The sequence below is a fragment of the Colossoma macropomum genome, unplaced genomic scaffold (genome assembly GCF_904425465.1).
Source record: "Colossoma macropomum unplaced genomic scaffold, Colossoma_macropomum, whole genome shotgun sequence".
Taxonomy (NCBI): Eukaryota; Metazoa; Chordata; class Actinopteri; order Characiformes; family Serrasalmidae; genus Colossoma; species Colossoma macropomum.
Genome location: NW_023494808.1, coordinates 15,847,502 through 15,860,362, shown reverse-complemented (window position 1 = coordinate 15,860,362; position 12,861 = coordinate 15,847,502). Strand labels below are relative to the sequence as shown.

The 12,861-nt window shown below is 37.8% G+C and overlaps 1 protein-coding gene across 3 annotated transcripts in view; it reads right to left on the bottom strand.

Annotated features, from left to right (window-relative positions):
* Positions 1-2,303: 2,303 nt before the first annotated feature.
* Positions 2,304-12,861, bottom strand: part of LOC118798248 — a 23,935-nt gene continuing 13,377 nt past the window's right edge. Inside the window, exons 1-5 of one of the 3 annotated variants that reach the window (XM_036557648.1) lie at positions 10,331-10,504; positions 8,941-9,323; positions 6,561-6,827; positions 6,045-6,197; positions 2,304-2,794 (exon numbers count right to left, since the gene is read on the bottom strand). In XM_036557648.1, coding sequence (XP_036413541.1) covers positions 2,625-2,794; positions 6,045-6,197; positions 6,561-6,827; positions 8,941-9,235 — 885 coding nt within the window. In that variant the 5' untranslated portion in view covers positions 9,236-9,323; positions 10,331-10,504 and the 3' untranslated portion in view covers positions 2,304-2,624. Of the gene's footprint in view, positions 2,795-6,044; positions 6,198-6,560; positions 6,828-8,940; positions 9,324-10,330; positions 10,505-12,861 lie in introns of those variants that run through there. The other 2 variants (XM_036557647.1, XM_036557649.1) reach the window with 2 other exon arrangements.

Below are 12,861 nucleotides of genomic sequence, written 5' to 3'. Positions count from 1 at the left end.
TCTCTTCAATAACTCGACCGAATCGATTCACGAGTCCCACTGAATCGAACTTTGTTTTTGTACCATCTACGCACGAAGGGGTCAAATTAAATATTTTCAAATAACAATCGTCCACAGTGTAGCCTCATAAAATCACATTAAAACCCAATTATAATACAGAATGAAACTGTACTTTATATATCATAATACATATAAAGTACAATTTTATTAAATCTGTCTACATCTTGTTTCTGTGGACTGTATGTGTCTCTTCTAAGGAAGCTCGTCATAATAATGAGAAAGTTATTATGACTAGATATCTCATAATATGAGATTCTATCTCATAATTATGACTTACTTTCTCATAATTCTGAAATTCAATCTTATAATTATGACTTACAATCTTATAATTACAATTTATTTAAATTATGACTCAATTTCTCATGATAATGAATTACTTTCTCGTAATAATGAGATTCTCATAATTGACTTAATATTTTATAATTATGACTTAGCATCTCATAATTATGACCTACCTCCTCATAATAATGACTTACTATCTGACATAGCACCTCATAAATTAGATTCAATCTTATCATTCAATTATGATTTATCTTCTAATTATGACTTCTCATAATTTTGATTTACTTTCTTATAATTGAGTTTCTTTCTCATAATTATGACTTATGTTCTCATAATTACGACAAATGTTTCTCATTATTATGATAGTAAATCATTATTATGAAATAGCAAGTCATGATAATGAAAAACATTTTCATTGTTGTGAGATACCACGTTATAGAATTTAATTATAATGAGAAAGCAAGTTATAATAATGAGATGCTTTGTCACAATAACGGAAAACGTTCGTAAATATTGTCTCCAGTGGCGGAAACGGGCTTTTATACTCTTTCCATGCTGTATTTGTCCTTTGTTCATTACGAATCTGACCCCACAAAGAAGCAGACCTAGCAATGTTAAACTTACTCACTGTTAAATCGATCCATTGGCGCGAACAAGCAGAAAGAGTCGGTTCTGAATCGAACTTCTCATCACTAGACTCTGCAGCTGGAGTTTATTGTGAAAAGAAAGTGCTGTGACCAAATCAGTAAGCACGTGGATTCAGTTAAAGCGTGCTAATTTAACAACTAGCAAACGTCCCCGTCTTTGTATGCCACCACGAAACGTATGACTGTATTCAGATTTAAAGGGTGTTCTATAGCGTGCATATACATAACCATTTTCTCAAGTACACAACGTGTTTCATTTTGGCTAGTTTTCCCAAACTTCCGCGATGCATTTTTGGCGCTCATGGGTACTGTAGTTCAATATAAGAAATTAGCCTGTTGCATAAGCCAATAAAAAATGTTTCATAAACGCCTAGACCATTTCACAGAATACACTGAAGCATGAAGATATTTTACAAAACCCGCCTTAGTGTTAATATTTATACATTTATTCTTGCTTCGTGATTCGGTGCAGTTTGAAAGGAGGATAAATCATCATTCAACAATAAAGCCAAGTGTGTGTAGCCTACAGTTTCTAATGTAACTTCAGCAAATGGTTTCCCACAGATTTCATATAATGAAAATGAGCTCAATATAAAAATAAACCACAGAAAAATGTCTGTGTATTTAATCAATTAACCAATAAAACTATGTTAATTCTTCTTTTTGAATTTTTATTTTAGTGATTTTCAGCCATGTTGTGTATTAAAAACACCAGTGACAGGCAGTTCACAGGCAGTTAAGTATTAATTTTTTGATGTGAAAGCAATTTAGACGTTTGTTTTTTTTAAGGTTAAATTATAAAAATCTGTTAAAATTATCATCTGTTCTTATAAAGTATTTTTAAATATATAAATAGAAATTTTGATATTAAATCTTATCCCAAGATTTTTTGTCAGTGGTGTTACCAAAACATACAACATCATTAAAAAGAAAAAAAAAAGCAGATGGGTCTTTTTGAATCACTTTTTGTATAGATGTCTCAAGATGGTGTCAGTGGTGTTACCCAAAACTAACGTGCCAGTTGCCGTTATACTCCAGAAAAGATCAGATTTTAGTAATTTTGTAAGAGGTGTTACTTTCCTGATGTTGTTCAAAATAACAGTCTATGCTTCACACTTGGATTACACATCTACAATCGTACCCCATTTGCCACCACAATGGTAGCGTGACCCAAAGACACGAAACTTTCTCCAGTGCGTATTGCCTTCAACAGTTAGCAAAACACATCCCTTAAGCCAACCTAACGTGAAGTTTATCGTCTAAAAGAACACGAACATGAAGCATCTGTCACAAAAGTAGACTTAAAAGACAGTGCATGTTTACCATTCTTCCCAACCATTTACTGACTTTTAATGACATAAATAATCAGATTTTGATTACTAATTGACAAATGCATGGAGGACAATCCCAAGTGCAACCTGACATAGCTTGCATATTTGTAAATTTCTGAAAATTTGCAAGTTCTAGCAGGTTGCAGGGCTCTCACTGTCTTCCAGTGAGGAAACATAAGTGTTAGTGATCATGCCAAAAACCTGTGTACAGCCTAATATACCAACACTATACTTCATTCGCACAGCACAGCAATGCATGGCGTAAGACGAGTCCAGTCATTCAGTAGGGAGGTACACTGTCGATTCACAAGAAAGGCAGTTCAGGGGCACTGAGGAGTTCCTGACCAACAGAAGAATCTCTGAGAGCAAACAGCGTAATTCCAGAGCTGTAAGCTGCAGGGATCATTATGTGCATCATCTTTGGATGATCTTCATCACTGTGGTCTTCCTCATTCATCATCTGTCTAACTTGACCTAAAAGGAATGAGATTATACTCACAGTTAGGCAGGCACAATATAGACAAAATACTACATTGCAATTATATTTCCAAATATTGCGATTGCATAAAGGGTACCGTGCAAAATCAGACCACACTTCAGTTATTTAACTTCCTGTCAAAAACAGACATTAAGTACAAGTTATTCATTTTTCAGGAGATACTTCTAAGCAGATTTGAGATAAGATAATCTACAATTCATAAGGAAGGGCAACAGGTGCTTTTGTCCATCCTTCCACTGTGACAAGACAACCCAGCTCTATGGGTCTGAAAAGATGTGTAGTTGTCAAGAAGCCCTTACTGAGAAAAAGGAAATACATAAAACGGAAAGGAAATGCAAATCAAACAATGAAGCTGCTGGTGTTCTCAGACTAATTGACTGGCCACCCCAGAGCCCAGCCCTCAACATCACTGAATGTGTTTGGGATTACTTGCAACCAAAACTTTGGTCACATAAGTTGGTTGAATATCCCTGTATTTCTTTGAAAGCAAGCAAGACTCCTGAAAAGAATGAAGCCATAATAAAGGCAAAGGGTAGACACATTAAATACTGAAAAAAAAAGTCATTATATGTAATTGTTGTGGCTTCTGTGTCATTATTCTGCCTTTATGTGGTACTAAAAAAATGAGTAACCACAATACAGAAACGGTGGACAAAATGAACTACTTACATCAAAGTATTTTCTACTATTCAGACGATAACAATGTTGATATCACGATATTAAAAAAAGTTGACGTTACTATTATTATTATTACTATAAGAGCAACTAAAAAGTATTCTTTATTGTGTAAACACTATCAAACACTTTAGTAGCTTCCTCAGTATAGAAGCACCTTTTAATGGTTCTCTCCTGCAGCCTCTCCTCATGTATGTTTTACCTCCTCACTCATCTTCAATTCCATTTTGCACCTTGTGTTTGGTGTCTAAAATTATATTTCGTTGTTTGCTAATCTAACAAAGACCTATCACTATTCCAGGCTTGTTAAGTTTATACATGAAGTTTACTCCATGCCTGTTGGATGTGTTTACGGGCTGATTCATTCTTCTTCGTCATGCTTAACAGTTTTCTGGTCCGCCAGGCTTGAAATGTTTGCCCAATCACAAGTCAGAATGCTGTCCAGTGTAAACAAATATTCAGTGCTCTTTTAAGAATTATTGTTTATTGAACAAAGTGACAGATTTGCTAGTTTATTTATTTGGTAAAAAAATCTGTAGAACTTTCTTGCTGCGCAACGGCACAAATGCTGTGGGAATGACCTGCACGTGCAAGCTTCAGCAGCCTGAGACTGACTAAGGCCCAATCCCATTTCTTCTTTTTACCCCTACCCCTTGTTTTCGAGTGTCATCCTAACCCCTTCGAACTGAGTTACAAGGGGTGGTGGTTGAAATCTTGCCCTACGAAATGGGACAACCCTCAAATTAAAAACAAAAAATGCTTCATTAACAGGCTACTAGCAGTGCTCTGTAGGAGACCTGGCCCGTCTTCAGTGATAGCAGAGAAAGAAAAAGTTAGCAACCCCGCTGCTGGGCTTTAGTTACATTTAGGGCATCATGTGCCTTCAAAGAGCAGGTATAAGACAATTATTTATTATCACCCACCGCTAATTCTTTGGTGATACAAAGCTGAAGTCAGCTATTCTCCAGCTTCTTGTTTGCATTTTCCCGTTTCACCTTAAATGGCGCAGCAGTTACATTTTGGCGCTTCAGGCATCAACACAGTTGGACTAACGTGGAATGGGAAAGTTAGCTAGCTAGCTACCGAGACATTAGGTTGTTATTAGTGATTTTTTATGCTTGAAACGACATTAAACTAAGATAATACTATGGTTATCACAATTTTTTAACAGAGAAAATACTTATATTTGTGGGTTTCTTAGGTCATTCGCGCAGCCATCTTGCCAGTTTTTCTTTTTTTTTCTGATAACACTCCGTTTGGAGTGTGCCTCTGAAAAACCTCCGTTTGGAGGGCCATGTAGCCCTAACATTTCGCCCTACCCCCTCTGTCTCAACAAAAATTGGAACACCCTAACCCTAGACGTGAACACACAAAACAGAGGGCTAAGAGCTAAGTGGTTGGGGCAAGGGGTGAAATGAGATTGGGCCTAACTGTGTCGATACGCAAAAGTCTGAAACGGCCCATAAAAAAAACACAACATATTTATTAAAATAGTGGTACATTTAGAAAGTAGTCCAATCAAAGATGTTTTGTGCCGCTGTATAATGTCTACCTGCACTGCATGTTAAAACCAGCCAGATTTGTCTGGGGGGAACCATGATTCTGGCAACCCTGAGTGACAGGAAAAAATGTTAAAATGGAGAGCCTCGCAAAGTAAAAATACGTGCGAACGCTGCACAGACTGAATAACAGAACCAAACGTGTTCATGATGCTTCGTGCCCGTGGCATGCACCCAACAACACACTTGCTTTGTGCGTGTCCTACAAAAACCTACAACGATTAAGGTAGGAATGGCTGCAAGCGGCACTCAGCGGTGCTTTGTCTAAAACACCATTTTGTCAAGTTTATAAGAGTTATTTAACCTGCTCATGCTTCTGTTTAGTTTGTTTGAGGGCAGCACTGTTTGTGGTTGACTGTGTTTGAGTATATCACGGTATCCCCAGTACGGCAAAATTCATATCACGAGAAAAAGTCATACTGGTATTAACTTTTATACCTGTATATCGCCCACCCCCACAATTCAATATCATCTAATGCACTGTTTCTCAACCCTGGTCCCTGAGGCCCACTGTCATGCACAATTTAGTGCTTTCCCTGCTTTACCACACCCACTTCAGCCCAATAATGACCTCAGTAGATGGATCAGGTATGCTGGGAGCAGGGCAGTGTGCCTCCAGGACCAGGGCTGAGAAATACTGATCTAATATACTGACAACACATTCGTGAAATTCTGGGGTTGGTTTCCTGGTCAGAGATTAAGCCTAGTACTGGATTGTAGTTTCCTTTCAGTGGAGAATCTCACAGAATGCTGTGTAGTCCAGGGCTAGGGTTAAGCTAAGGCCCTGTCCAGGAAACTGACCCTTAAGAAAAACATTGATTGATTGGTGAAATGCTCATTTGTACATGCTAGACATCTGCCATGGTACTGCAAAGGCTAATGTCATGGTAATGATTAAGGAATGATGTATTGTGCGGCCATTGTCAGTTGTCTGTAGTTTAACATAATCTACGTAAGAACACTGTAAAGGAGGGATGTCTACAAAAAGTACCTTCCACATTAAGAGTTTTCCAACGTGAATCAGCCTGCTGGTCTGAGATCAGTGACAGTGGGGATCCTGACGTTAGTCTCTTCAAGACATCTTCACGACGGATCAGCAGCACTGATTCACTGCACAGGCGCATGTGTACCTCCTCCTCACCAACTGTGGACACAAACCATAAGACCAGGTTAATAGTAACTAGCCGAAAGTCTGTCCTGGTGACCCCATGCTCTACACATTTTGGTGTTTTTCCTACTCTAACACAGCTGACGCAGCACATTAGCTTGTTAATTAGTTAATTAATTGAATTGAATGAAAGCATAAAAACGTGCATAGCATGGGGTCCCCAGGAAGGGCCCCCCTGCCTTAAAGTGCCTGTAAACATGAAAATTTTCATTTTTACACTTTAAACAGGCCGTCGTCATGTATCCACCTCAAAGCACTTGTAATTTTTTTCTCCCTTTCTTCAAAATGTTTCATCAGAAGGGGGTATGGATGTCACAAGCCTCTAATATCACCACATACCCACATCCAGAGGATTAGTCATGAACACAGCATTGGGTCCCACTCCAAAGATCAGTTGGTGATGCCAAGCATCAGGGATTTCTTCACCCTCTGCCACTCCTCGCTGCATGTTCATGGTGGCTACAGGCACAGCTCCACGCCGGATCCAGTGTGCCAGCCACGGTACCAGCTTTACCCGCCTTGCTGGGTGGAAACTGAAGAACTTGCCCAGCACTCTACCGCCACTGGCCCGTTCTGCTCCATCTATCAGCTGATGGTGTGTGGCACCTGATAGAAAGGATGCACATAACAGGCTAGATTAAGGCTGTCCATCTCACATCCTGAAGGGCCATAGCACTGCAGAGTTTAGGGTTTACATTGCTCTAACACTGTAGCTTCATCCCAAAACCTAGGCTGAGGTCTAGATGGGCTGCAACTCTATACTACTATGTCATCGAAGGCCTGTCCAACTAGAAGGACCCTGTCGAGAAATGCAGCCTACATTCTGACCATTCTTGAGGATGCTGCTGGAGTAGCTTCGTAGTCTATTGCCAATAATCCTTCGTGCACAAGTCATTTTGCGTTTATGCATTTCCTGTTAAAAACTGGCTGTCACGGTTCATTAAAAAGGGGCAATGGCCTTTTTAGTGCCTGTAATAAGATGAAAGGGGCAGAGCTGCTTTTTTGCACATTTCCCTCTCTGCATATCATCACTGTTCAAAAAAAATGTAAAAAAAGTATCTCTGTTTTTTCTACATCATTTGAGCACAGAGGCTGCCATTTACATTGTGTAAAAATTGTTATGAATGGACCAACAGAAATGCTCCAACATTGCTTGGAATAAGATCTCTTTACATTGACTTACATTAAAAGTAAAGAACCTTTTTACCTTCTCCTGTAACGTAGCCATTTTGGAAATACTTTTTTGGACAGTGACGATACGCGTTTATATCACAAAATGCAAAATACTGGGGGGATTTAATTATAATGAATCACTTATTCGGATTTACTAAGACTGATAGTATATACTGACTGTGTGCTAAAATAAGACTGTGTCACTAACATTCCTGCTACTGTTATTGCTGAGAGACGAAAAGAGAGAGTTGATTGGTCACGTAATTATTTTCAACTGAAAATAAAACAATATTTTGTGAACATATGCCATGTCATATTATTCTCAATTTGATGGAGAAAATTACTAAACTGAACCAGTTTTAGTAAAACAATGCTTTAAATTGGAATTTCCTAAAACTGTGGATATATTTCGGATTTATCAAAGGGCCTCAGGTTTTGTCTAAATAACGACATGACAGTTTTCTTTTCCAAACTGCTGTGAAACTTCATAAGTAAAAGTGCCCGTTTTTATTCACGTTCAAATCACACAGATGCCAATGGCGCAGAAAGCTCTCTATGAAATTAAATTTTATATTACACCAAGTTTACTGCAAACTACTAAACAAACATGATCAAAATAAGTACTTAGTGTCTCAATTTTGTTTATTATGCCAAAATAATGACGCATTTTGTCTAAATAATCACACACTTTCTCAAAGAGTAAAAACTTCATTAATGTGCTTCATAAATTTCAATCAAAATCTTGACTGCTTTTCTTATTTAGACCATTTCATATTTTAAACTAAACAGCATTCACCACACTTCAAAAAAAGGCAATGCATATAATAAACAGAAGAATAACACAAAAATGTCTGAAGGCTTATTTTTATTGTGGTTTCGAAACTAGACTAACTAATCTTGAGAAAATAAGTCATTATTTTAATAAAATGGGTTACAATTTGAACAAGAATCAGATGCATTTTTTTTTCTTTTTTTTCTATCTGTCAGAAACAGGCTTCCTTACAAAAAGCATGTGAATCAAACACGTGGTTATACTGCGATACTCATGTTAATTACGAAGATACAACTGTGTTCATTTGCATGCAAGTTCTTAGTAAGATACTACAATAGCCACCCCCACTCGGTGTAATTACCACATCTTAGTGCCTGCGTGTTAGAACGTCACCAACACTATAAACTTTAATACGGTATTGGGAAAAGGGTGCGTTTACTGCAGTCTTGTGCACTGTGCTTTTGCCCGTTTGAGAAATGGGATTTACGTAGACTCACACGTACACAAATTCACAAGTGTGAAGTTCGGGACAAGGTGAGGGATTGAGGACTGAAGATGAACATTTTCATTGTCTCACCCTAATCCTAAACAGCTGACAAGCTGTGAGCTGCCCTCTAGACCAAATCATCTAGTGCTGCTAGTTTGATCAATTTGTTCATACTGCACTAACGGACAATGTTGCAAAAATTAATACAGTATTCATTATAAAAATTTGTCTGAGTGAGGTAATGTGTTTTACAGCCCCTGTAACACATATAACGGAAAGCAATTTACCTGCTTCGCTGCGTGAGTGAAGGTAATCAGGCAATGGGGAATCGTTCCTCCTGAGTCTAGTCCGTACACAGTGGTCAGCCGTCTCTGGGGCCACTGTAATCCCCAAAGCCTGGAGCACATCCACCACAGCCGTAGCACCGCAGGCTGAGATTCCGATCTGAAGGGTCTGCCTCTCCACAGCCTCTTGGATGGACCACAGCATGGCCGCGTGCACCTCTCCTTCTTCGTCCTCCTCAGGGCCTGCTATGCTGCCGGCAGTAGCTTCTCTCTCAGAGTTGGGAGGAACCACCTCCATTTTAACACCCAACTGACTGTCCAAGATGTTAATTATAGGCACCACTTGGACATCCACTTCTACAGGAAAGAACAAATAGGTAGAGAGACTGAACAGAAAGAAGAAAAGAAGCAGATAAAAATGTCAGATGGTCTGTTGGCAATCGCTAATGGAAAAGATCTATAACACAGGAGGAATTTTCACAGAATTAAATATGTTCAATTAAACGAAATATTAGTACACGTTTAATAATATTAAGCTGGTTTCACAACAATTTTAGACTTTTGTTTGTTATATAATGAAAATTATTGATCAATTCAGTATTAAATATTACTAATAAAGCTACACATGTGTATATAATATACTACGTATAACGTGATTGATGGTAAATCTGTAATAAATAAATAAAAAAAAATTAATATTTTCTTTGGGTATTATTTCACCTGAACAGCCTTATCACAACACTATTATAAAACTCGGTCTTATTATGCAACAGATAGCATTTTTGTAACCACTTCATGTGACAGCTTTCTACACTTTGGACGTCTGGTTCCTATCACCACCACTGTGAACAATTCTGACTCTAGAATGATGCATTTCATCTAAACACTCTTAAATAGTCTTTATCTGCATCGTAATGATTGAATTGTGCAGAAATAACCGACAGGTTGATGGATTTCATCTTACGACTTCATGACAGTACTTCTATTTGGTGGTGAAATCTGACATATAATACAGCGTAGTTAAAGTTGTGAGGTATAGTGTATAAACGAACCTCAACACCATCCTCTAAGTTAATTCACTTCTTCAAGTCACATAACCAGCTACGTTCACATATTAATGTGTGTATAACGTTACAACAAACTGCCTATTTTTGTTCCCCTCTTAAACCTGAAGATGCAGTCAACAAAGAAAACGAAACCTGACTAAAACCATCCTAATGCTTATGTGAGAGGTTTTGACTGTTCAGCCCTAAACACGAAAACGCCTCAGAAGTCTGTGCTCTTGTCGCGCTATGTCAACAACCGGCGTTAGCATTAGCTCTCGCTAGGTGGCGGTTATGTGACGTTAGACAGGGTTAAAAGTCTACCAGAATCAATGAAAGAAGATACCAACCACCGGGTTTTCACCAGGAAAAGGGGGAAATACCGGCTACGGACGCTCACTCCCCATAAAATAGCATGTTTAGCCAGTTTTGACACTATGTTGTGGTGCTGTATTTTGATTCCGTGTTTCCCCGGCAGAGGAAGGTCACTGAGCGGCGTGGCTCACAGTCAGTGAATGCGGATTTGTGCGAGGTGCTGTCAGTCAAACAGAGCCCGCTGCAGTGAAATCCGGAGGATTGACCACATGAGGGCAGTACAGTACCGTCACACTCATTCAGAGCAATGCAGACTACAATAAGGCTGAGAGTTATTGGCTTCACAAATAACCAAACACTACCCACACAATCCAATATAACAGTCATTCACTTGGTAAATTAACACACTCTGCCTTTCAGTGGTTTGGAATCAATGTTTTACTATAAAACCAATTGGGCTGCAAATAAATGTATAATGCATTATTCTAATATGATATTTCTGTGTAGCTTCAACGCCTTTAAATCAATGGTAGGACAACAGAATCCTTTAAATAAACATATACTTTTTAATCAGCGTCCAGAGTGATAAACTACGGCACTCCGGAGAGGCCATGAGGTACTTATAATTTTCTGGATTGCTGTCTTGAGATAATGAGTTAACTATCTTGTGATTTCAACATAACAAAAGTTAAGTATCTTGTGACCTCAAGATAACAAAGTTGTCATCTTGAGATAACGAATTAAGTGTTTTGTGATCAAGATAACAAAGTTGTCAACTTGAGATCACAAGGTATTTAACTTGTTATCTCAAGATAACAATCTAGGAAATTAAAGCAACAGCTCCGTACTAAACGCAGCTGTAGAAGATTCTAAAATGACCAAGATAGCTGTGTAGCTATTCCTGCTAGGGAAAAAAGCAGAACCATTGTGTTGTGTTTTGTATGCTGGTATGCGGGTCGACCACCATCAGACCAGCATAAACCAACATGGAATTATTATTATTATATATATTTTTATAATGCTATTAATATCCATAAATCATCATATTTCTGAAGTGGTGATAAAATCTCCAATTCCTTTTGCTGAATAGTTTGTAGAATTTTTATCCACATTGTGTAAGTAATTACTGTATATAAAATAAAAAAAAATATATATTAGTAAAGTGATTCCAAACACACATATGAATACATTATAAACAAAATGACAGAACTTGACTTAAAAGAGTTTGAATTATAGGAGTGGAAGAGTAAGTGCTGTTATGAAACTGAGATATTCTACATATACTGGTATGCAAAAGTCTGGTATGCACTTTATTTTGAGTGGTCCTTTGTAGATAATTAATAAACTCAACAAGCTACCAGTTACATATCAGTGAAGCGGCAGTAGTAAAGCATCTGAATACATTGAAGTAAATATTTTGAACATGTACTGTTGATAAAGTGTCACCAAAGTTTGGCCTCCTCAGGTCAAATTACACCTCTATGTGAAAACACGTTAACGCATCGTCCTCAGAGAACACACTTTTGCAATTTTAATGCACAATTGCTGGTTATTTGCTGAACTTAACATATTAGAAAACACACAAAAACATCATATGTGGCCTGTGCAAAAGTTATGGCACATTTTCAAATAGTGGTGGCAGCTCTACTCTACCACTCTAAGTCAATCAACAACTCCTTTGTTTTTCAGTGCTTTGGTTTAAGGTATTTACACTTATTCTTAGCAATAATAGATGCTGGGCCTCATTCACCAACTGTTCTTAAGAAGAAATTTCTTCTAAAAACCCACTTATGCAGTTTTTAGGAAGATTCTGAGATTCAACAATGTTTTCTTATTTGGGATTTGTTCTTAGGTTAAGAACAGAATCTACACACACTTAAGAGCACAAAGTTGAGAACAATTATGCGCTTTAAGAACACACCATGAATCTGAGGTAGACTTTTTCTTAGGACCTTTCTCAAGAACACACACACACACACACACTTTCTAAACTGCTTATCCTTCTGGGTCGTTCCTTTCTCAAGAACACGTTTAAGAAAAAACTTAAGAAGATATTGGTGTGTGAGGGCCATTGTTCTTTGTCAGTAAATGTATGTTGGGCTTTTTTAGACAGACTACAGCATCACAACTAGTTGCCCATATGTCAAAAGGTTTAACTCTTGATGATAAACATCGTGTGAGCATCTTTGTGTTTTAATGAGTTATGATAATATTAACAAAGTACAATAAACACATATTGTCGCTGTCGAAAGAAAAACAAGTATCTCCAAAATCAAGTCCACTATATTATCCATACAGGAAATTCAGTTGGTCAGTAGTGCAGTAGTGCATGATGGGTAGATCTTTGATAATACATTTTTTTTTTTTTAAACCAGTTAGCATGGAGCTGACAACTTCTTTTGTTTCTATAATCCTACTCACTGACTCGATTAATCTCTGGATTTGTTTCAGTCTTGGACACACATTCCCAAACATACACATCAGACCGAAAGTCAGGACACTATGAGGTATGGATTTACAGAGAAGTTACGAAACACAACAGTTGACACTGTACCTATTTGTGGCA